Raw genomic sequence first — 24955 nt, 5'->3', positions numbered from 1 at the left:
TTGTGACGTAGATTACGCATAAACAGGCTGTGTATCGTACCGTTCCTTGGTGTTCGCTATAATTTTTCAAGATTTTATAAGTGTTTTATCGCTCAGGATTGCTCAGATAACATAGGTATTTATATAATGTATTTATAATGGAAACCAATTTCGAGAAAGCTGACAGTCGAAAGCTACCAAAAGTAGATGCAATAATGGTTGGCGTTTTTATTGTTGTATTAGTGCATTGAGGCACTGCACCACATTTATAGGAACTAATTTTAATAATTTTCACACATATGACGCCACGTCATTATTAAAGTTAAAGTCACATCAAAAGTTACATCAAAATTAAAGTTACATAAAACAAGTTAAATAAAACAAGAGAAAATCAAAACTATTATAAACACCAACAAGCTCTGTATGATATTTTATGCGGAATTTACGTCACAGCATGCCATGGCCGCCATATTGCTAAAAGTCGCGTTTTGGCGGCATATTTGAATATGGCATTTTCTTTTTGGATTTTTTAATAAAATAGCTAAAATAAAGAAAGAAAATTATTTTTTAGGGCTTCTTTTAAACAAATAAATACCCTAAGATAGTTGTTAGAACTTTGTCAAATAGCCTGTTGTATCTCAATTTTTGAGTGTTAATTAACAGCTTTACAACTCGCTTATATTAATCCTATTTCGACAATAACAAGATAAAATTACAATAGGAAGGACAAGGGGTAGACTATCAAATTTTCGATTTTATACAAAACAGTTTGTATCTAGCCCCTTGTATAAAAGTTTTCTATACAAAAAAAAAACAGTCTATTTATGAAACTTAGATCAGAAATAAATTTTAATAAAACCTTGGACACAGATAAACTTACGTCATAAGTATAAAGTGCGTAAAACATTCAAACTTAAGGTATACCGCAATTCTGAAATTATGAATTGCCTTTATTTCAAATGGACATGTTTTTGGTAATTTAGGAAGATTAAATTTATCACTTAGAGCTAGTAAAATAAATTAATGGATAATACTTAACGGCCCAGATCTAAACTTATAAAGCGGGTCACAAGGTTCAAGAGCTATTTATAATAAAATATTTACATATCACATTACAGCATGTTTAATAAATTGAAACAATCAAAAAAGGTAAATTATAAAATGCACTTTGTGTGTCATGTCATGGGAATCGCAAATTATTGATATTTTTCTCATTAGGTACAGTTCAAAGGATTATAGTATGTTTATGTTAAATTCGAATTCAATAGTTATGCCATTCATATATAAAAATAAGGCTTGGAAGCGTTCATATTTACATATCAGAACAAAATCAAACACAAACCATCTTCACTTTAATACCGTCAAAAATGGATCTTAAAGTGTTGCGATAAAGCACACAATCCTTAAATATAGAAACATTTGAAGATTGTGTGCTTTATTGTATAAGTACCACTAACTAAGATCCATTTACGAATGAACGGGCGAATATGTTAATTTCGGACACTTTTCCCTGAAGCTAGTATAGTACAGTGAACATCACATCCACTTACACAGATTCGTCTATATTACCGCGTCATAGTTCCATTTGCGGTTGACTGTACGCGTCTATTGCATCTTAAAACTACAAATTAGAGATCAAGCGTCGCCATTCCCCATCCTGTCCAATTTCAACTGTTCCAATTGCAATTGCCTTCTTATAGAACCCAATTGCGTCAAAATACTTACATTCTTACCTTCGTCGTTTGGCAAAGACCTCAATATATTCTTCTGTACAGCTGGCACCTTCCATTTGTCTTCTACCTTTTTCATCGCATCGCTCAACTTATTATCGACTTTATCGCCTGACGATACGGGCGAATGTCGTAAAACCGGAATTGGCGTGTCATCTTCTAAACATAATTTCGGTAGTTTAACTTGAGGCGCGTGTACCAACGCTTTTTCTACTATCACTTTTTTGTCTAAATCTAAATTTTTATTCCTACTTTTCTCTTCTAAAGCACCAAACACGTCATCTACATTACTATTAAACTTATTCCTATCATGTAATTCGGTTATTTTATGCGTACCATCGTAATGTTTAGTATCAAATTTATTTTTGTCATTAACAGCAACCTTCTTTGCATCGAAACGGTTAACGTTCTTAAAATTAAGGTTTTTTCTAAGATAACTATCGACATCATAGTTAGGCGAGAATATGGAATCGTCTGGAATATTCGTGGAAAACGGTTTATCATTCATGGAAAACGGTTTATCATTCGTGGAAAACGGTTTATCATTCATGGAAAACGGTTTATCTTTAACTCGGGGGTAGTAAAATGGTAATTTCGTGGGGTTGAAGGAGTCACTGTGAGAGGTGGTCATTCTGAGTGGCTGTAGCGGGGGGTGCGTGGCGGCTCGGAACAGGGAAGTTTGTTCTGAATCGATCTCCTTTTGTAGTTCGCTGCGCTTTCTCGTGTACTCCAAGTTCTCAGCGTTTATCTGTAACAGTTTTAAAGAAATGTTCCAAATCTGTGTGTAGAATGTTTTCGTTGAGTTTGTTGTGTTGAGACATAATAAATTTTTTTTGTCACTATCACTACATAGTTTGAACAAAGTTTCTTCCCGCATCTGTCCCACTTCAATGTAAACTTAGAACTTTAAAACTACAACGGATTTTTAAATTCTTTTTTTTTTTATAGATCGAGTGAATCTTTCCATCATCATCTACATATATCGATATGACATTTCTAATACTAAAAAAGTTATAATTTGGCGTCAGCAAGTCCAATGTGATTTTGAAGTAGCCAATCTATCATATCACATTTACCAATGAAAAAGAGTAGATGTAGTATAAGGCGACTAAGGGAAACGCTTATATACTTGGGATTCCTCTCTTAACCTGTCACTATTTGAATCTCTCTATCCTTAAACCGGGCAGCTGAGCGTAGCTTTTCAGTCTTTTGATGACTGTTGGCTCTGTCTACCCCGCAGGAGATATAGACGTGATTATATATGTAATCTATCATATCTATAGCTTATATCTTACCGCGGCGTTAATTTCCCTCTGTTTCCCGACTTCGCGTTCTTGCGCCATTTTCAACATCCGCAATTGTTCTTCGAGGCGACGCATTTCAGCTTGTTCTAGCATTCTGAAAGATATTTTATTATTACTTCAAATAATAATATAAATTATAATGGTCACAAGTCACAACAACCAATCACTAGACGCTATAAGTAAAAAAAAACAGCGAACAGTCTAAATCGCGCAAGCAAAGATTTTACAAATTGGAGCATAGATACAATCTCCGACATAACATAGTCGGTCGCGCTTTTCCCCAGGCGTCACTCCGGCCTACAGGAAGATCTTCCATTTGGTGGCGGTCGAGCCCAAGACTATCGCTTTAAAATTACTAGACAAGGACTAAACAAGGAGAGTCTAGACAAGGGAATGGCCTAATAAATCTACATTCTATTCTAAGTTTGGATAATTGTGAAGTTGACGTCGTTGAAGAAAATGCTGCAGTGCAGTTTGTTACCGCTTCTTCTGCACTGACGCCCTGGAAGCGGCAGTAAACTTAGTTATAAGTAATTTATTTGACGTCAACCAATGTTAAACCATACGTTTTGACAATTATTAAGCGATATAAAGTATCCTAATGAATTAAAATTTTGAATTAAAGTATGAACTAGCTATAGCTAGCTATAAGGCTAGTAACCTATCACTATTTGAATCTCAATTCCATCATCAAACCAGACAGCTGAACGTGGCCTTACAGTCCTTATGAGACTGTAAGCTCTATCTACACCGTAAAGGAATAAGATATGAAGTGGTTCGAAACCACAAGGCCATTTATTTATATATTTTGCACTAAATGTTTTTTTTTATAATTAACTATCTGTGCCCGCGACTTCGTCCGCGTTGAATATTTATTTGGGGCATCATTGAAGCCCTCAATAATAAATAATTTTCCCTGTTTTTTTTTCACATATTCCATTATTTCTTTGCTCTTTATATTTGCAGCGTGATGTGTTATATAGTCTAAAGCCTTCCTCGATAAATAGTCTATTCAACGCAAAAATAATGTTTCAATTCGAACCAGTAGTTCCTGAGATTAGCGCGTTTAAACAAACAAACTCTTTAGCTTTATAGTATTAGTATAGATGAATGTGTAATGTATACGTACTTTTCTCTAGTTTTTCTCTCTTCTTTAATTCTCTGCTGCTCCATAATTTGATTCTTCAATTCTTGTTGGTAGAACTGCCTACGCTCTGCGGCCTCCTGAAAATCAAATGGCATTTACGTTGGATGTGTATAAAAATTTGAGAGTATCAACTTGATTATAAATAATATATTAACGCCTAATAAAATACAATTCAAGGCGATATAATAAAGTATAAAAATCGTGGGAAAAACCATACTTTTGTAAGTTTTTGAATCATATACTTTGCTTTATTTAAAATTATTTAATTTTCAGAATTAAGACAATTTTCTTGACATACAGACAGACATACAGATATAAAATTTTATCGAAATCAGACCAACGGTTGGAAAGTTGATTGGTAGATTACTATATAACCTTTGTAAAGTGTCGTGTGGTTCCCGACACCAATAGAAAAAAAAAGAACAGAAAAAGGACCACTCCATCTCTTCCCCACGGATGTTGGAAATGGCGACCAAGGGATAGGCTTATCCACTTGGGATTCTTCTTTTAGGCGATGCGCTAGCCACCTGTCACTATTTAAATCTTAATCCATACAGTTGAACATGGCATTTCATTATATTTGAGACTTTTTCCTCTATCTACCCGCAAAGGATATAGAAGTGAATATATCTGTATATATGTAACTATATTCGGCCTCCGTGGCGCAGCGGTAGTACGTTTGTCTGTGTCACCGGAGGTCCCGGGTTCGAATCCCGGCCAGGGCATGATGAGAAAAGAACTTTCTCTGATTGGCCTGGGTCTTGGATGTTTATCTATATAAGTATTTATTATAAAATATAGTATCGTTGAGTTAGTATCTCGTAACACAAGTGTCGAACTTACTTCGAGGCTAACTCAATCTGTGTAATTTGTCCTGTATATATTTATATTTATTTATATATATCACCTTTTCCGCTTGCAAGTTCCTCATGTGAATGGCGTCCGCGTCGAATATGGACGGCGTGTGCGAGTGCCTCAGGTCTGACGGGAACCGGGAACCACTGCGGCGAGGCGAAGGAGGTCCTTCTGAAGAAACAATAGTTAAAATGCTAGTAGAAGAGAATACATAAATATGATTTTTTTTTTCTTTTTAACTAACTTACACCTACTAATATTGTCTCATTGTGTACAATTCGTAAAACTGACTGACGTTTACGTAAAATGACGTCTATTTGAATGTTTTGTAAGATCATGTATTCGAAAATATAAATAAATAATAAATATGTACAGGACAAATTACACAGATTGAGTTAGCCTCGAAGTAAGTTCGAGACTGGTGTTACGAGATACTAACCCAACGATACTATATTTTATAATAAAAAATTATATATATAAACATCTAAGACCCAGGCCAATCAGAAAAAGTTCTTTTCTCATCGTGCCCTGGCCGGGATTCGAACCCGGGACCTCTGGTGTCACAGAAAAGCGTATAACCGCTGCGCCACAGAGGCCGTCAAAAAAATATATGTATGTAGTCTGGAAGGTGTGAGAAAGAGAAACCTTACTAATATAAATTATAAATGGGAAAGTCTTTATGTTCCGTATATTTACATTATTAAAATCCACATTGTAACATTGGATACTTTTTTTTTTCAAAAATTAACCCATAAAATACTGAAATTGGGGGTGAAAGTTTGTGAACACCGAATGAAGTTAGCTGAAGGTGGCCTTTCCGTCTTTTAATGACCGTTGGCTCTGTCTACCCCGCACGGGAAGTGGTCATGATCATTTGTTATGTTATTAAAGTTTGTAAAAAAATCACGTCTCTTCCGCTTTCGCAGCTAAACCGCTGGGTCTAGAGGCTAACTCAATCAGTGTAATTTGTCCCATATGTATATACTAGCTGTGCCCGCAACATCGTCCGCATGGAAAAGTTATTTTGGGCATCATTGAATAAATTGCCCTCAAAGATGATGAAATTTTCCCCGTTTTATTCACATTTTCCATTATTTCTTTGTTCCTTATAGTTGCAGCGTGATGTTATATAGCCTAAAGCCTATGTAGGCTCTATATTGTTGATGTCAACAAATGGTCTATACAACGCAAAAAGAATTTTTCAATTCGAACCAATAGTTCCCGAGATAAGCGCGTTCAAACAAACAAACTCTTGAGCTTTATAATACTAGTATAGATTTACCTAATTATATTTATTTATTTTAATTTCTTACCGTGTGGGCCGTGTGGTTCCCGGCACCAATGAAAAAGAATAGGACCACTCCATCTCTTTCCCATGGATGTCGTAAAACGCGACTAAGGGATAGGCTGACACAATTGGGATTCTTTTTTTTTTTTAGGCGATGTTCTAGCAACCTGTCACTATTTGAATCTCAATTCTATCATAAAGCCGAATAGCTGAACGTGGCCATTCAGTCTTTTCAAGACTGTTGGCTCTGTCTACCCCGCAAGGGATATAGACGTGACAATATGTATGTATGTATGTATGTAATTTCTTACCATCGAAGTCTCCATAACTCCGTCTCCTTTCCACCGAATCGTGTTTCCACTTGTCCCCCCACGCCGGCTGGAGTCTCCGCTCGTCCGGAGCGACATTCCGCGGAGACAGCTCGCGCTCCGCCTCCGTCAACTGAGTTTTTGTTGGCGATGTGGGCATCTAGATATTAAAAAGAAAAACAAAAACAAAAAATTACAATCACAAATGAGGCTGAGTCAAAGTGGCAAAATATTGTATTGTATAGTGGAAAAATTCTATCATTAAGCCAAACAGCCGAACGTGGCCCATCAATCTTTTCTAGACTGTTGGCTCTGTCTACCCCGCAAGAGATATAGCCGTGACCTATATACATGTATGAAAACTTGAATGTACAAGTATTGCCATGTTCATAGTTGCAGGGATGTCGACACGCCGAGGATTAAAAAAATACACCTCTAGGCGTCTAGGAAGAATAATTTCGTAGAAAAAGATACAAATTTTCATCTCTGAATGAGGTAACATACAAACCCTTCATCTCTTTTAGAAATAAGTTCCAATAAAACTCCTCTATGTGATTCTAAAATAATACAAAAGCTATTTCTTGCGCAAAACAAAATAAGATCAACTGAGCATCGTTGAACACAAATCTATTAATTATACTGAGAATTATGGTGAGAAACTGTTATTTCATAAAAACCAGCTGTTTCTCACCTGATAAAGATCAGCATCGTCGGTCTGCACAGCGACAGATAGAGGACACCGAATCGAATCCACTTGCACTCCTGTGTCTACTTTGCTGAAATGAAGATAACAAAGTCTTATAAGATCACAATTTGTATGGAAATCTATATGGAAATTCTTGTACATTTAAGTTTTCATACATGTATATAGTCACGGCTATATCTCTTGCGGGGTAGACAGAGCCAACAGTCTAGAAAAGAATGATAGGCCACTTTTTGTTTTTCACACATACACTTCGGCTGTTTGGCTTAATGATAGAATTGAGATTCAAATACTGACAGGTTCTTAGCTCTCGCCTAAAAAGAGAAACCCAAGTTTATTAGCCTATCCCTTAGTCGTCTTTAACGACATCCATGGAAAAAAGATGGAGTGGTCCTATTGTGTCAAGAACCAATAATAAATAGAATAAAAATACTCACTTGATGTAATACGGACTATTGCCGCAGCCGACGCTCATGCGCCGCCTCGGACTCTCCCTGTCTCGCTCCAACAGTTCCCTCTCTCTTTCCCGCTCGCGATCTCTCTCTTCTCGTTCCCTCTCTTTCTCCTCTCGCTCTCTTCTCTCCCGTTCTGCGCGTTCCTTCTCCTCTTGCTTCTTTTTAGCTTGCTGTAATATATAGCAAATAATGTTCAGCCAGGGCATTATATGACTGAGAGACAAACTATTTCTGACTGACCTGAGTCTTGGATGTTTATCTTTATAAGCATTATTATTAAATATACAATCGTTGAGTTGAGTTTCTCGTAACACAAGTTTTGAACTTACCTCGAGGCTAGCTCAACCTGTGTTATTTGTCCCGAAGGTTTATTCTTTTTTATTCAGATAGCAAGCGGCGAAATGATTCATCATTTCTTACTTAAATAATCGTTAAGCCTAACAGCGGAACATGGCCTATTAAGTTTTATACGCAATTTACAGGTTACTTGATATGTATCCAGCTATGTTTTTCATACATGATTGTATATTTGCTGTCATTTATTGTGCTGCAATAAAGATTTAGAATTGTAACAAACCTGAACCCATATACATTTTATTGTATTTATTTTTACCTGATCCAGATATTCCCGATACTGTTGTTGCCTGAGTTTTCGCAGCGTATTCCTTCTGCGTTCATATTCCCCCAGCCCCAATAACACATCGCCCGAACTTCTCTCAGCCCTTATGAGTGGGTTGTTGGGTGAGTACTCCCCTGCTTTCAACATCACTGGCAGGCCGATGTAGCGCTGAAAATTAAAAAAAAAGACTTTTTTATTTAGATATGTAAGTATCAAAACATTCGGTACCAAAATATTTTCATAGGTAGAAATAAATAATAAATAAATATATACGGGACAAATTACACAGATTGAGTTAGCCTCGAAGTAAGTTCGAGACTTGTGTTACGAGATACTATCTCAACGATACTATATTTTATAATAAATACTTATATAGATAAACATCCAAGACCCAGGCCAAACAGAAAAAGTTCTTTTCTCATCATGCCCTGGCCGGGATTCGAACCCGGGACCTCCGGTGTCACAGACAAGCGTTCTACCACTGCGCCACAGAGGCCGTTAAATATATGTAAATAGAAATAGTTTATATGATAGCATTTGAAAATGCCGTGAACTCTCTCTCTCACTTTTGCGCAGTTCCCGTTGCACCTCATACATTTTTATCCACTATCCCCGATCTGCGGCGACTTCAGTTTTCAGACCGTTCACACGCATAAAACGCCAGAAAGTACACAGCTAGGCATGGATTTAACATACATACATAAAATTACGTCTATATCACATGCGGAGTAGACAGAGCAAACAGTCTTGAAAAGACCGATAGGCCACGTGCAGCTGTTTGGGTTAACGATTAAATTGAGATTCGAATAGTGACAGGTTGCTAGCCCATCGCCTAAAAGAAGAATCTCAAGTTTATAAGCCTGTCCCTTACGTATGGATTTACTTAACCACAAACTTTCACTTTGGAAATTCAAAAATCTTTCGATTCGTAAACCACTATAAAAAGCAACTTATCTCATTATTTTTAAATAGATATAATTGAAATTATCACGCTGCAACTATAAGGAGCAAAGAAAAAATGGAATATGTGAAAAAAACGGGGAAAAATATTCAACCTTGAGAGCTTGAATGATGTCCAAAATAATTATACCACGCAGACGAAGTCGCGGGCACAGCTAGTAAGTTATAAATATATGCGGTGCAATCTTCAATCAATCTACAAATGGGTACAGTCATTACGCGAAAGTAATTTAGATGCAGACTAGCAGTTAATCAGAGCATACCCGATAATTACAAATTCTTATTTAGTTACACTTAATCGCATGTTTCTTAGAAACTCATCGATATCACATTAATCTCATAGAGTTAAAAACTATCTGTAGAGGCTATATGTATGTATAAATTATAGCGTCATAATGTTTTTATTCATAAATACATATGGTCACGTCTATATCCCTTGCGGGGTAGACAGAGCCAACAGTCTTGAAAAGAATGAATGGCCACGTTCAGCTATGCTCATGCTCATACATGCTATGTTTTTTCCCCTTTTAATACATCAAAATTCCTAAGGGAACAGAAAAATTAAGGGATTTTCATTTAATTCAAGCAGAGGCACTGGCATAACCCATCAGTTAAGTAGACCCCAGGCCTGGGAGCTCTATGGTGGATTGTGAACCAGGAATGCGTAAAGATAAGGGAGAGACTCTCAGTTTTGATCAATTTATATGAATACAAAGTAGGTGAAAAGACGAATTAACGCTCACAGCGGGCCATCTCTGGAGATGAGTGGCGCGGGACAGAATCCAGTAAAAAATTTAGACGAGGAAATGAAGGAAAAGTTCAGATTATGTGGCTATTATATATTTATTTATAAATATAGTTAATTATGTTGTTAAGATGGTTCGTTATGGTTATAATTATTGTAAAGGGTCAGGTCAAAAGTGCCCGAAACCGCAGAGCTTACATGAGGAGAGTTATGAATGTGGATGAAGCGAAGGAAGTATGCAGAGATCGTGGCAAGTGGAAAGAGGTAGTCTTTGCCTACCCCTCCGAAAAAGAGGCGTGATTTTATGTATGTATGTATGTACCCCTACTTCGATCAAGTAAAAAAAAACTTGGAAGTTTTTTTGATCTAAAGTTTCCTGACTTGATCGAAGCACCCCTAGAAAGGAATTTATATTCTACATGATTTTTTGTATGTATGTATGTATAGTTAATTATCCTCGATCAGAGTGAGAGAACATAGGCTACTATGAAGTACGGACAATGACATGGGATACTTTTCATATGGTCGGAGCTGCAGGCGAGAGCTAGTATTTTAATTACCAACATACATACATACATACATATGGTCATGTCTATATCCCTTGTGGGGTAGACAGAGCCAACAGACTGATAGGCCACGATCAGCTATTTGGCTTAATGATAGAATTGAGATTCAAATACTGACAGGTTGCTAAACCCATCGCCAAAAAAAAGAATCCTATCTTAGTTAGTCTATCCTTTAGTCGCCTTTACGACATCCATGGGAGAGAGATTGAGCGGTCTTATACATTTTGTATTGGTGCCGGGAACCGCACGGCCAATTTAATTACCAACTTTATTGGTAATTAAAAACCGATCAATCACTCGACTTTTCCGCGCCAATAGTCTTCACATAACGTCACATACTCGCGTGTCTACACCCAATAATTCACGTACAATTAACGGCTCAATTAAATGCACATCTTGTGCGCACTACAAACTACATATGTGTTGTACACTTTTTGCAATTTTCACGCGTCGTATAATGCAAGTCGATGTGTAATTGAGATGTTTATGAAGTTAATTGAAGACGGCGAGTGACATTTGTATCAAAACTGTATGTTGTACTTATGTGGAAAAGGCATTAACATACCTTGATAAAATCGAATATTTTCTGGCGCCGTGTAGTTTCCGACACTTAAGAAAAGAACCATATAATTTCCATAGATGTCGTAAAAGGCGACTAAGGGATTACTTAAAAACGGGATTTCTCTTGTAGACGATGGGCTAGCAACCTGTCACTGTTTGAATTTCAATTCCGTCAAAAAGTCATACCTACAGCTGACCGTGGCCTTTCAGTCATCAAGACTGATGGCTCTATCTCGCAAGGGATATAAACATCCTACTAATATTATAAATGTGAAAGTTTGTGAGTATGTCAGTATGAATGTTTGTTACTCTTTCACGCAAAAACTACTGAACCGATTACGATGAAATTTGGTATATAGGTAGCTGAAGACCCAGAATAACATATAGGCTACTTTTTATCCCACAGGATTGATAGGGTTTCCATGCGGACGAAGTCGCGGGCGGCCTCTAGTATACGAGTATTATATTTAGATGTATGTATGTAATCTACCTATAATAAAATTGACACCAACAGCCTATTTAAATCGATTCAAGGATCATTTACAAATCGCAGTTAAACCGCGACCAACTTTCGAGGCAATAAAAAGTTTTCGCCTTATCTAATCGAATACCATCTAACGAAGTTTTGCTTCTAGCTTGGCGTGTGTTCCCTATTTTCAGACCAAAGACATAAATTAACGAGAGGAGAGAATTGACGCTTAATTTCTTTTTCTATTTTATTAATTCTTTATTGTAACATTTAACATTTCAACACTGTTGGTTATGCCTACCCCGCAAGGGATATAGACCTGATTTTATGGATGGATATCTATCCATCCATAAAATCACACACACGGGTGTCACATTTACAAATTGTAAAGTACAATAGGCGGGCTTAAGGCTAGTAGCATTATCTGACAGTCTACCATTGGGTTGAGGAAAGGACCTCTGTGTGCAAAAATGATTTCAGAAATTAAAAGCAGTAGATTATTTATGTTGGCTTAATTCCTTAAGAGCAATGCCAGCTAATAAGATTATAAATGCGAAAGTAACTCTGCTTGTCTCTGTCTGTTACGCTTTCACACATAAACCACTGAACCGATTTTGATAAAAGATGAGAAAGTTATAGAGTTGACCCTGAGAACAAATATAGGTTACTTTTCATAGTAAAAGAAACCACGCGGCAAAGTCGCAAGCAAAAGTTCATTTCAGAAGGTAGGTACTTCTACATGTTAAAAAAGTGACGTGAAACAAAATTATTACAGCTGTAGAAAAATAGTAATTTAGCCTATTCCTATTAATGTCTTTCATAAATAAACAAGATCTTCGGAAGTAACATGGAATACGAAGGCCCAAGGAAAAGTCTAAAAATAAAATGTTTTTGAAAAATATCACAAACAACCTCACTGTTAACAATTAGCTTAACCTGTCTTCTGTTTTCTCGTCAATTTATGTCGGCGGTTCCATAAGTTATGACATAGTCCTTCAAGGTAGGTTCCAATTCGGTTCACGATCATTTATTTATTATGTTATTTCGGCACGCAACTGTCTTGTAACACGATGAAAAGAAATATGTTTTTCAACCCAGGAAAGGTCATGAGTTTGATTCTTTGCAAATGATTCCGAGCTATACGCGATTTCCAGACAAACATACAAAAGTGCCTACCATTCAGTTATCTCTATTAAATACCTATGTATTGTATGTGTATTTAGTATGTCTATACATACCTACACACATAAATTTTGAAGCGTCGATGGTCGAATTGGTAAGGCGTCCGGTTAAAATGCGCGCAGAAAGAAACAGATTCAAATCCCACTTCGGCCATGTACTTTTTCGAAGTTATGAAGGTACCCGAAACCGCCGAGCTTGCATGAAGAGAGTTATGAATGTGGATGAAGCGAAAGAAGTAGGTATGCAGAGATCGTGGCAAGTGGAAAAAGGTAGTCTCTGCCTACCCCCCCAGGAAAGAGGCGTGATTTTATGTATGTATGTATGAAGGTACACTCGTTTGATTTCTAACTGATGCTCTTACGGTGATAATAAACATCGTGAGAAAACCTGCACATTCAGGCAACTGGGTGTGTAACCATGATCGATCCAATACGGGTTAGGTTAACCTGCGAAGGAAGTCGCTTCGTGTAAAAACCTGACGCACCCAATCCAGGATCCATTGTCAAAGGCATACCCTGGCCTCCTTTTTAGAGTGGTGAGGATGCAACCGGGACTAAAGCCAGGAGGAAGAAGAAACATATACACAGTCGGACATACAGATATAAGATAAATCTGTCACTATTTGAATCTCAATTCCATCATAAAGCCATGCAGCCGACGTGGCCTTTCAGTCTTTTCAAGACTGTTGGCTCTGTCTACCCCGCAACGGATATACATACACGTGACAATATTCAAACTCATGCAGCTTACGTTTGGTCGTTGAGCGCTGTCCATTTTGTTTCATTTCCACAAACCACAACATGTTCCACTTTTCAACCAAATACACAATCGGTTAATTCCATTTTTACACTACATTTATACCTACAGATAAATATCTACACTTAAACTTTTAAAAGCATTAAAAGTTAAACATAATTAAGGCTAAATTTTCACTTAAATCATGACACAGTTCAAGTATATAAAATAATAATAATATACGAGTCTTAACGCCTAAACAAATGAATCGATTCTTCTGTAGATTTTCTTACTACAGTTACGTCAAAATTTTCACTATAAAATAACTTTACAGTATTACGTATGACATGGTTAAGGTAAAATAAATATATTCTCTTAACGCCTGAACGAACGTGTTAATTTCTCGGCAGGTTTTCGCGAACTGAAAGCAAGCTATAAAATAGAGGGAAGCGATGTATTGTTTCAGGACAATGGCGCGGTAAAACAAATCGTAAGTCACGAAGGTATTAAAGTAGAAGGTGAAAGATGAGTCGAAGGACGGAGGAAGGAGTTGTCTGAAGAACTAATGTTACTGCTGGCAACCACTAACCGTACCTAATATACGTTTATCGGTTGCCAACTTCATTTTGTGATATTTGTTTTTATATTTCACTTCAATCGTCATAGCTTTATTGACTGCATTTTGAAATATTCTAAGTGTTTTTTGACACGAATCTAAAAAACAACATACTTACATACATACATATAATCACGTCTATATCCCTTGCGGAGTAGACAGAGCCAACAGTCTTGAAAAGACTGATAGGCCACATTGAGCTATTTGGCGTTATGATAGAATTGAGATTCAAATAGTGACAATTCGCAACAGTCTGGGAAATTCTACATTTTGGCATTTTAACTCTATGGGCGTTCATCTTTCTGAAACTTTAGACTTGTGAGTATTTTTCCGTAAAACTACAACACCTACTTTTACCTCTTTATAGGTCACTTAGATTTAATTTGTGTAATGTTTCCCACCCACCACTCCCGGCCGCTCCCGGCCGCACCCGGCTTTGTTTGCGATGGCGGATAAAAATATTTTGCGACGCGTGACTCGCCCACATAAATCTTATTTGATGGAACAAAGGAAATGTAGAATCCATAGCACTCTTTTAGTCCAATAAGTTTATTTTGCCCCAAATCCAGTAACGACTTTAATCTAGATTCTTTAAGAGAAACAATATCTATTTAATTCTCATCCTACAATTAGATGACACTATATTTTAGAAGGCGAGATGCCCGGGGCTTCACACCCGTGGGAAATACGGAATAAAATGTACCCTGTATATTACTCCAGGTTATATTAATCCGAATACCTACTCAACTTCATCAAAATCCGTTCAGTTTTTGCGTGGATGTGATACACACACTCTTACAAACTTTTGCATTTAAAATATTACAGATATTCAATTCTTTCACTTGTAACAACCTCTCGAACATTGTGTTCACATGAAGATCAAAAGACCCTTTGGATCATTCATTCATTCACATTCATAAATCTCTTTAAGTATGCTTTCTCATTGATGTCGATTTCCGGGGCCTAACCTAGTATCACAACTAAAAGCCTAACTTAAAAAAACTTCAAACATTTTTTAAGCAAAGAAACTGCGCCCTTAGGGTTTACTGCGGCCTTTGCTCTGTGTTCACAAAAATCAAATGCGTCATCGTCTCACTGGCCTGTACGTATAATATAACCTTAAGTCAGCACATTTATATACAAGTCTATTAGCGATTATTTACCCAAATGGGTATATAATGGAAGTATAATACAGTAACCGGAAATTGGCGTGCTATCGCGAAGTTTTTTTTGTTGAAAGGTGTGGTAACATGCTTAAATTATTGCCGCTATTAAAACATTTAGGTCGGAATATTAAACAGTTAAAAAAAATGAGTCAAACCAGGAATAGGTAACGACAAAGAACAAAACTCACACTACATTCCAGTCTGACTTTTGTGACCTTGTTTACTTGGGAATCCTAACCCAGTTAGGATCTTGTTTGTAAAGTGAGGTGAAAATGTACATGCCTTGCGGGAAAGACAGTACCAACAGCCTTGAAAAGGCTGAAATGTCACCTTCTGTTGTATGGCCTAACGATGAAATTGAGATGCAAATAGTGACAGTTTGCTAGCCCATCACCTTCAAGAAAAATTCCAAGTGAATTAGCCTTACCCTTAGTATTCCTTTACGAATCCATGGAAAAGATATGGAGCGTTCCTGTTCTCAAGGCCGGGAACCACACAGCAATGTATATTTCTTTTATGTTACTCTTAGAATTCTTCCTCACCTCTCCTAGAGAGGAGTCCAGCGTGCACCTTTGACTATGACCTTGGATTCGTTAGGTTTTTCGCGTCACGATTCCCATCTGACCATCATAACCTTGCCAGGGAAACCTGCACCATATTGGATCATGGCTAGACGTCGAGTTGCCGCAGTTCATTGCGCAGGTTTACTCACGATGTTTTCCTTCACCGTTAACGGTTAGTATTCAGGGATATAGACGTGATTATATGTACACTCATACATACATATGGTCACGTCTATATCCCTTGCGGGGTAGACAGAGCCAACAGTCTTGAAAAGATTGAATGGCCACGTTCAGCTATTTGGCTTAATGATAGAATTGAGATTCAAATAGTGACAGGTTGCTAGCCCATCGCCTAAAAAAATCCCACGTTTGTAAGCCTATCCCTCAGTAGCCTTTTACGACATCCATGGGAAAGAGATGGAGTGGTCCTATTCTTTCTCGTATTGGTGCCGGGAACCACTTTTTGTGTTGGGTGTTATTGTATATAACACACGGGTTATATGTATGTATGCATTCAAACTAATGTGCATAACTCAGAAAGGAGTTATTGGTCGCAGCGGTAGAAGAAGTACCTGTGCATCATGCTTATTTAGTTGGGCACTTTACCCATTCGACCATCGACTCCAAAGTCAAGCTCTTGGTAAAGCTTGTAAAAGCTCAATGACCCGGGGAATTTCGAGAACAAATCATACAAAAAAACCCACGAGGTTTTTTTAACTCGCATCAATGCATCAATTATTTTTTTATCGGTGTTTGTCATTTGCATTGCCATTGTCATTTGCATAACATTGCCTAATTTGCAGAAGAAAAAAAAGTACTTTACAAACCACACACACGCTAACATTCCATCTACAACGTCCAACGTCTATCCCTCACGGAATAGACAGAGCCACTGGTGATGAAGGCCGCATTTAGTTTAACGGCATTGAGATGGAATTGGTTATCTGCAATAACGACAGGTTGCTAGCCAATCGCCTAAAAGAATCCAAGTTTTGCCTTTGCAAACCAGCTTAGCGCTCATCATTGATATTGTTTATTTGCCTTTAAGTCAAACCAAGACTAACAACAATGAATTACATCTAAAACATAAACTCTATAAGAACGAAAACATCTTAAAAAGCTAAATACATACTTATACAGCAAAAGTTGAAACACTTACTCAGACGAGTAAACCACAAATTCACATCTTTTATCACTCTCTATCGTAACCTGAAGGTAACAGTCAGCAATATTTTAATGAAAAACATGCGACTGTCGCGACGATCACATAATATCTGGTGTTGGTTGAAGGACGATTCAAATTCGCGCATACTCCTACGCTGGTATGGGAGCCTGGTACAGGCAGCGCCAGATGTGTTAATGTTTTTGCAATTAGGCAGATTCCTCGGGGAATTCATACGTCACGTCACGAAATGAACTAAGCTTATAATGGAACGTTTAAATTAATTAGACAACTTGCTCTAGAAATATTAACGAACATTTTACAGTAACAGCTCATTGTCTTTCACATTATTTTATCACTTTAAAATATATGTGCCGTGTGGTTCCCGGCACCAATACAAAAAAGAATAGGACCACTCCATCTCTTTCCCATGGATGTCGTAAAAGGCGACTAAGGGATAGGCTTACAAACTTAGGATTCTTTTTTAGGCGACAGGCTAGCAACCTGTCACTAATTGAATCTCAATTCTATCATTAAGCCAAATAGCTGAACGTGGCCTTTCAGTCTTTTCAAGACTGTTGGCTCTGTCTACCCCGTAAGGGATATAGACGTGATGATATGTATGTATGTATGTATGTTAAAATATATATAACAAGAAAATCAATAACGCCTTGTTTTAATTAATTAAACACTTACGTCACTTATTCACGAAATCTCTCCTATGGATTGCTAAAAGTGTAAGGATAGTAGTAATAATTATCTATCGAAATAAATAAAAGAGGACACTTACTGACATAACAAGTCAAAGCATAGTCCAAACTGGGGTCTAGATTTAGAGATTTGAAATTTGGTACGCAGGTTCCTTGTGTGGTTTAGAGGTACACTAAAACAGCACGAAATTCCCGCGGGAATAGAAATTTATATGACGTGTCATTTAAAAAAAATTGCCTTACTTGATCACTTTGTTAAACATTATTTCTCTAGCGATTATGACGAACTCATGAGTTCAAGAGGAATAAATTAGTAGCAAAGTTTGAACACACATACATATACGCGTAAGTACATCGCGTTCTTATTAGGCTATTATTGGATCGTTAAAATTATTTCTCGCGAAACAATGTTACCCCCTGTCACGCTATTGAGGTCGTAAGGGACGTTGATATTGAGGTTGTGTGTAATTGAAAACGCTAATTAAGTAGAAATATTAATTTAACCATTTCCATTATTTTCGTCGCTGGAAAACTACTTTTGGTTTGTACTTATGTGAAATTATTGATTCATTTTTCAATTACAATGCGACCTTACTTAGCGATATAGATGGCCTAATTTATTTCTAGATTAAACCCTCAACTTTGGATAGTTACCTTTTATATTATTTTCAGTTGTAAAAGGATGATATAGATGTCAATTTTGTATAACAGTATAATAAAAGGCTTGACGTTGCAAAAGATAATATGCATGCCAATGGTCTTTAAATAGAAGTCCGAAGCATAGTGGCGAAGGGTGCAATTGGGAACACGCAAAGTGAGAAAGATAAAAATGAACGAACACAATTACTACAAAATGGTAATTGAAGTCTTAAAGTAGATATAGTATCATGGTCACAGGCGGACCCCGGGCTCGAGAGCTGAGGACGCAAACAGGACTATTGCCAGTAGGATAATGATAATTGAAGCAGATCTATGAAATTTTGATTTTTTTTTCAAAGCAAACGTAACACGACCGATGAAAATACCACTAAACTAATAACTTTTGTCACCAACTGTACTTCCACTAAATTCACAGCACGAACAAAGCATCGCAACGCTTCGTCACTTTTTGTGCGAAACAATGCATATAATCGCATTACAAACCCAAACAACGTTATGTATTACATAAATAATGGACTTTTGAAAACTGACAGTGAGCATTTTGAACAATAACAGCTATTTAGGAAAGTTACTCTTATATAAATGATTCAATAGAATAAGATTCATAACTTCTTCTGCATTTCATTGACTAACTGACGGAGACAGACAACGTACAGCTCAAATACTGGGTTTAGAAACTTGATATTTGACATGTAAGTTCATTAAGTATATTAAGTGGTGCATTAAGCGACAATTCCCGAAATTCCCGCAGAAATAAGTAATATAGTTACGACTAAGCCGAAGACAGAACAGCTTATAAGCGAATAGCCTCAAAAACCGTCAAAGAGTTTCAGGAGGGACTCGACCTTCAGTCCTAATGAAGAACACGGTCAAGAAGAAATAGAAGCTTTCAACGTGGCTACCTGAACGCCTTCAAAAATCCAGACAGACTTGTAACAAAATTGACACTTTTGTTGCTAAGTATACATGCTTTGTTATATTTGGCCAACCTTTTTCGTTTAGTGAAGGCAGTAAATTAGACATTTTTATCTTTCCTTCATATCTTATCTTTAGTGGATTTTTATTGATTGAAAATTTCCGGTAGCTATTAGTAATAGACTTTCACACAACGGTTGGTTCTTGAATGTTGCCTATTGCTTTATTCATTCTCATTTATTCCGGCGTTTGCCCCCTTTGTGTCATACCTGGAGAAGAGCTTCTGATTCGCAAGAGTCCAGACCTCGTTCCAAGAGTAGGTACTTGGTTGACGGATATCCAGAAGCGGCTATACACAATCTTTGATATGACATATTTCTAATCTTTTCTCTCTCTTACTCTTCCGTTTGACATGATTTCGATGGAGAACCATCATCATCCTCCTGGCCATAGTTACTAGTACCTGCTGCGCCTTCACCTCTTCAGAGAAGAGCCTAGGGTGCGTCTTCTATAACAACGATGCTAAATTGTGTAAGACAGGTTTTTACACGAAACGTCTCTGGTGGGCCTCCGCAACCTATGCATAGGAACCAACTCATATTGGATCGTGATCGTGAATGTGAAGATTCCGCCCACCGTAAGACCAACGTTTAGAAATCAGACATTAATATGATTTCACATGACATATGTCATCCGTCATGCCTCCATAGCATGGCACGCGCGACGCCATTTTTATCGCGCGTATAATAAACGCAGTCCCGTTTCACGTTTATAATGATAAAGAGCGAAAAATCAATTTTTCAATGCCTCATCAAAGTTCGGATGTAACTTTACAGTGCCGTGTGGTTCCCGGCACCATTACAAAAAAGAATAGGACCAATCCATCTCTTTCCCACGGATGTCGTAAAAGGCGACTAAGGGATAGGCTTATAAACTTGGGATTCCTCTTTTAGGCGATGGGCTAGAAACCTGTCACTATTTGAATCTCAATTCTATCTTAAAGCCAAATAGCTGAACGTGGCCTATCAGTCTTTACAAGACTGTTTGCTCTGTCTACCCCGCAAGGGATATAGACATGATTATATGTATGTATGTATGTATGTATTAACGGGGCGAGTCCACAGTTCCGACTGTGCATTGTTAGAAGTGACACCATATCCTTTGAAATATCCAGTAGAAGAATATAGCTTTTGACCGCGATTTTAATTAATACAAATATTAAATAGCTGCGTGAGCAATAGCAGTTACAAAACAATGCGTGCCGTTCGGATATGCGCATATTTACCGCAACCATTTTGCATGTAATTTTTGTTTTGTAGGCTTCCCGTAAGGAGTGTCTGGAAATTCATTATTCTCATATATTAAGGCTTAGTGGCTTGAATTAAAATATACTTTATCACTGAGTCGAAAGGTTTAGTTTTTGTTGACAATAAAACACAACTGCAAAGGTCTTATTGGAACATTGCCAATAAGCAATGACAAATTACATGGTGATAGCCCTACATTTTCATTAGGTAGGTACATGCAATTTCCTAGAAACAAAAGTGCTTTAACCGACTGCGCTGATGCAAGGAAGAATAACGACTTCAACCAGAATGCATACATAGTGACGTATTAACTACAGGCTCACAATCCCGCTCAAAATGTATCCGAAACAAAATCCCTAGTAGGTGAATATTCTAATAATAATTAAATGACATATTTAATTATTATTAGAATATTTAATTATTTAATTATTATTTAATTATTATTAGAATATTCACGTTGGTTTACACCGCAGTCTCACTGATGGAGCGTGACTTCAACGCAATGCCAAATCAACTAACTACAATGATGCTCCTACGCTTGTAGGATGCAGTTAGTAACAAATCTGGCAAGAAATTTATATCTATACTAGATATTGTCCTGGGGTTTTGCTAGGAACCAAACCAGATGGATCAGATTAATAAGACAAACGAAAAAAAAACGCAAGAGAAACAGGTAAAATCTAAAAAGTCTGAACTAAATAGAGTAACATTACCACTCAATTACCAACTAAAAAGACTAAGACCAGATAAGTACACCTTCACCTCACCACTTCGGAAAGAGACCCGGGGTACGCCCTTGATAAATTCTGGATTGGGTGAGTCAGGTGTAAACACGACGCGACTCCCTTCCGAATGCGCAGATTTAATAACCATGTTTTCCCTCAGCGTAAGATCATCGGTTGGTATTCAAACTAATGTGCACTAGTAAATAGAAAGAAGATGGGACTTAAACCTGTGCCTTTATGCGCACCACGCTTTTAACCGGGCACATTACCTATTGGACAACGGATGCTCTATACAAAATTGTCAGAAGTATTCACTTACCCTGATATACCTTTCCAAATCCGGTGGAATTCTTTCGTCTATTTCTCTGTTATGCCTGTCTTCTTCACGAGTATTGTCTTCTCTTTCTTCCTTATCTTCCGTCTCGCCATTGCTGGCCAATTTGTCGAATTGAACCCTTCTCAAGTTTGGCACGTTGTTATCGTCTGCATCTTTTATCTGAAACAATTTTTGTGTGTTCTGTGTAATAAGTTACAGAATTTATGTATAGTTGATGTTGAAAAACATTCTGAATCCGGACTCCATGGATGGTCGTTTGGCTTACGAACTATATTTGAACGCTTAATTTAAAGGAAAGTAGTAGCCAATTCTACATACATACATACATAAAGTCACGTCTATATCCCTTGTAGGGTATACAAAGCCGACAGTCTTGAAAAGACTGATAGGCCATGTTCAGCTTTTTGGCTTGATGATAGAATTGAGATTCAAATAGTGACAGGTTGCTAGCCTATCGCCTAAAAGCAAAATTCCAAGTTTATAAGCCTATCCCTTAGTCGCCTTTTACGATATCCATGGGAATGTGATGGAATCGTCCTGTTCTTTTTTTTATTGGTGCCGGGAACCACACGGCACTAGCCAATTCTGACGACCAATTTTTTATATAAATGACTGTTGAAGAACTGTTTAAACTGAATTCAATCTATTCATTTTCAAAACTCCTCTTAACCTCTGGAAAAGTGAGAACGCAACTCAATATTACTTAAACTATGTCTCACTCAGTCTCACATCATGGTATCAAAAACTGTATTAATTCATAATAACACCAAATAATCTTACATACATACACATAATCACGTCTTTATCTCTCATGGGATAGACAGTACCCGCCGCCTTGGGAAGACTGAAAGGCCACATATTTTGCTGATTTACTTATAACAATTATTCTATTGTTAATGGACGTTTACAATTTTTTTACAACACTTTAGGCATTGTAGGCTCAACATTTTTAAACGAAATAAAAAGACTGCCTTTTACAAGGTAAGGGTAGATGACCAATACGCTTAGATGGTCATCATAGTCATTAAATAAAAAATTAACTCATTTTAAATCTAGTCCAAAAGGTGTAAGGTTCAAAGTTGTAAAGCTTAAAATGGCTATTTTTTATTAAGTACTGTAATTTCCTACAGTCTTGTATTAATGAACTACATATTAATGAACCTTTTACCTATTCTGACGTAGGAACACTTGTGAATAGTTAATCAAATTATACGAATACCCTTTGATCATTTTTAGACAATTACAACCTTGCTATTGGGTTAATGCTTGGCTTATGTCACACTGATATATGATTACATACAGACTTAGGATACTGCACAACTATAATTCACGTAATTGGGTTTGTTGGTGATGGGTTTATAAACACCAACTAAATTTTGAGAATAACTCAAGTACCTATGATAATGACCCCATTTTTTCTTTGTTATATGAAATAAAACTTACTTAAGTAGTAAGCACAAGGAGGCACATTTTTATTTAAATATTGATGATTTATTAATAATACATACATACATATAATCACATCCACATCCCCTGTGGGGTAGACAGCCAACAGTCTTGAAAAGACTGATAGGCCATGTTCAGTTATTTTTTATTAATAATTCTACAAAGAAAGCAGGAAGTGGTAAATATGTAGTATCTGCCTACCCCTCTGGGAAACAGGCATGATTTTATTTATAACAAAAATCTGCAATATCAGTCAGAATAAAAAATTGCAGTTTTAATCAACTTTGAAAATATATCTTCCCTAAGATAGATAGAACTTTATGTAACAGAATAAGTCTTTCCATGGAATGGGTTCACTAAATGCCAAGACATATTGATTAGGCATTAAAGTTTAGTGCTTGGGTTGCCAAGTTATCTAACTTTAATCAAATTTATTAATAGAATAGCTTTTGCCCACAACATTATACCTATATAAAAAATGATTTGCTATTTTCATATCTTATTTGACACCTTCATAAGTGTTGTCTTGATGTTCAAGAAATATACAAATACAAAAACTAAAATATTTAATCAGTCTATTTTCTGGAGATTACAATCACCTTTGCTACATCAGACAAATAGAATCTCAGCTATATTTTTTAGTTCTTATCTTTTTAAATAAATTTCTCAAAAATGTCTGCACCTTTTCTGACACTCTGACCTTAGTACACAAAAGAACTGACAGTTATTTTTGGTAAAACACCATTTAAATTACATAAGAATTATTATAAAGTTGCTATATTTTACAACCAACTAGCAACCCGTCTCAGCTTCAAACGGGTATCATTTATTCATTTATAGATATATAAACCTTCCCCAGAAAATATTTCCGACATACATATAGATAAAGAAAATGGGGTGACTTTATAATATGAAGGTGCCTAAAAAGAAAGTAACTTACTTGAAACCTAGAAGTATTAAAACTTTCATCACACAGTTCTTAGCACTACACTCACTTATTTACATACAAATGCCGCATAATAACCCCGCCTGCCTGTAAAGTAATTTGTCACGGCACATTACTGCTTGCACTACCACTATATTATTTACTTCCTAAATACATTATCCCAGGACAATTACGGTAGGTAACATGTAGTTGAATCGATATAAACACACTTCAACGGACTTCAATCAAAAACTTACAGCGGAACTGCGTGCGGTGACGAAAAATCGATAAGTAAGAACTTACCAATCTTCGTGGTGAAATCAACAGGTTACAAGTTTTTGAATACTTACTTGTACTGCGGTGGAACGAGCCAAACCGAGAGCCGACTTTTCTCGTATTATCTCACACCTTTTCACCGTAATTAGCCTTTCTATATCAGACGACGACAGCATTGTAATATGCGCGAAAGTTTACTTTCGATAATAACGCGGGAAAATTTTACCAGTTCTTAAACAATAGCAAAAATAGAGCGCAAATTAACTGCTTAAAATTAGCACAGTGATACTGGTTAAATTTGACTAGTATACAAAAAGTGCATAAAATAAATAATCAACTAAATTATGATTCGTACCGTTGCATTTTTTAAATTTTGTTTTGTTCGTTTTGTTTGTTTTTTTTTACTTTGTTGGTTGACTTGACAGATTCATCACTTTGTGACATTGACTGTGACGTAACGACATCATTTTTAACTAATAACAAAGGTTGTTGATGTTAACGTTTATGGCTCCATCAACAAAACGATGGTTTTGACAATGTC

General features: G+C 36.7%; 1 protein-coding gene across 1 annotated transcript; it reads right to left on the bottom strand.

Moving 5' to 3' along the window:
• Positions 1-1461: 1461 nt before the first annotated feature.
• LOC106138509 (trichohyalin) lies at positions 1462-24790 on the bottom strand. Its single transcript, XM_060951880.1, has 10 exons — positions 24489-24790; positions 21750-21926; positions 8383-8556; positions 7752-7939; positions 7303-7387; positions 6615-6771; positions 5068-5186; positions 4143-4237; positions 3005-3107; positions 1462-2457 (listed from the first exon to the last, which is right to left on the bottom strand). Exons 1-10 carry the CDS (start codon positions 24588-24590, stop codon positions 1615-1617), a joined length of 2043 nt encoding a protein of 680 aa, XP_060807863.1. The 5' UTR covers positions 24591-24790; the 3' UTR covers positions 1462-1614.
• Between the last annotated feature and the right edge of the window lie 165 nt (positions 24791-24955).

The sequence above is a fragment of the Amyelois transitella genome, chromosome 26 (assembly GCF_032362555.1).
Source record: "Amyelois transitella isolate CPQ chromosome 26, ilAmyTran1.1, whole genome shotgun sequence".
Taxonomy (NCBI): domain Eukaryota; kingdom Metazoa; phylum Arthropoda; class Insecta; order Lepidoptera; family Pyralidae; genus Amyelois; species Amyelois transitella.
Note: the sequence above shows the minus strand (reverse complement) of the source record. Positions and strands in the feature narration are given on the sequence as shown.

Coding starts and splice junctions, on each gene's coding strand:
- LOC106138509 (XM_060951880.1), bottom strand. CDS start 24,590: ATGCTGTCGTCGTCTGATATAGAAAGGCTAATTACGGTGAAAAGGTGT. Junction 5,187..6,614: donor GAGTTATGGAGACTTCGATG/GTAAGAAATTAC, acceptor TTGTTTCTTCAG/AAGGACCTCCTTCGCCTCGC. Junction 4,238..5,067: donor GGAACTTGCAAGCGGAAAAG/GTGATATATATA, acceptor TTTGATTTTCAG/GAGGCCGCAGAGCGTAGGCA.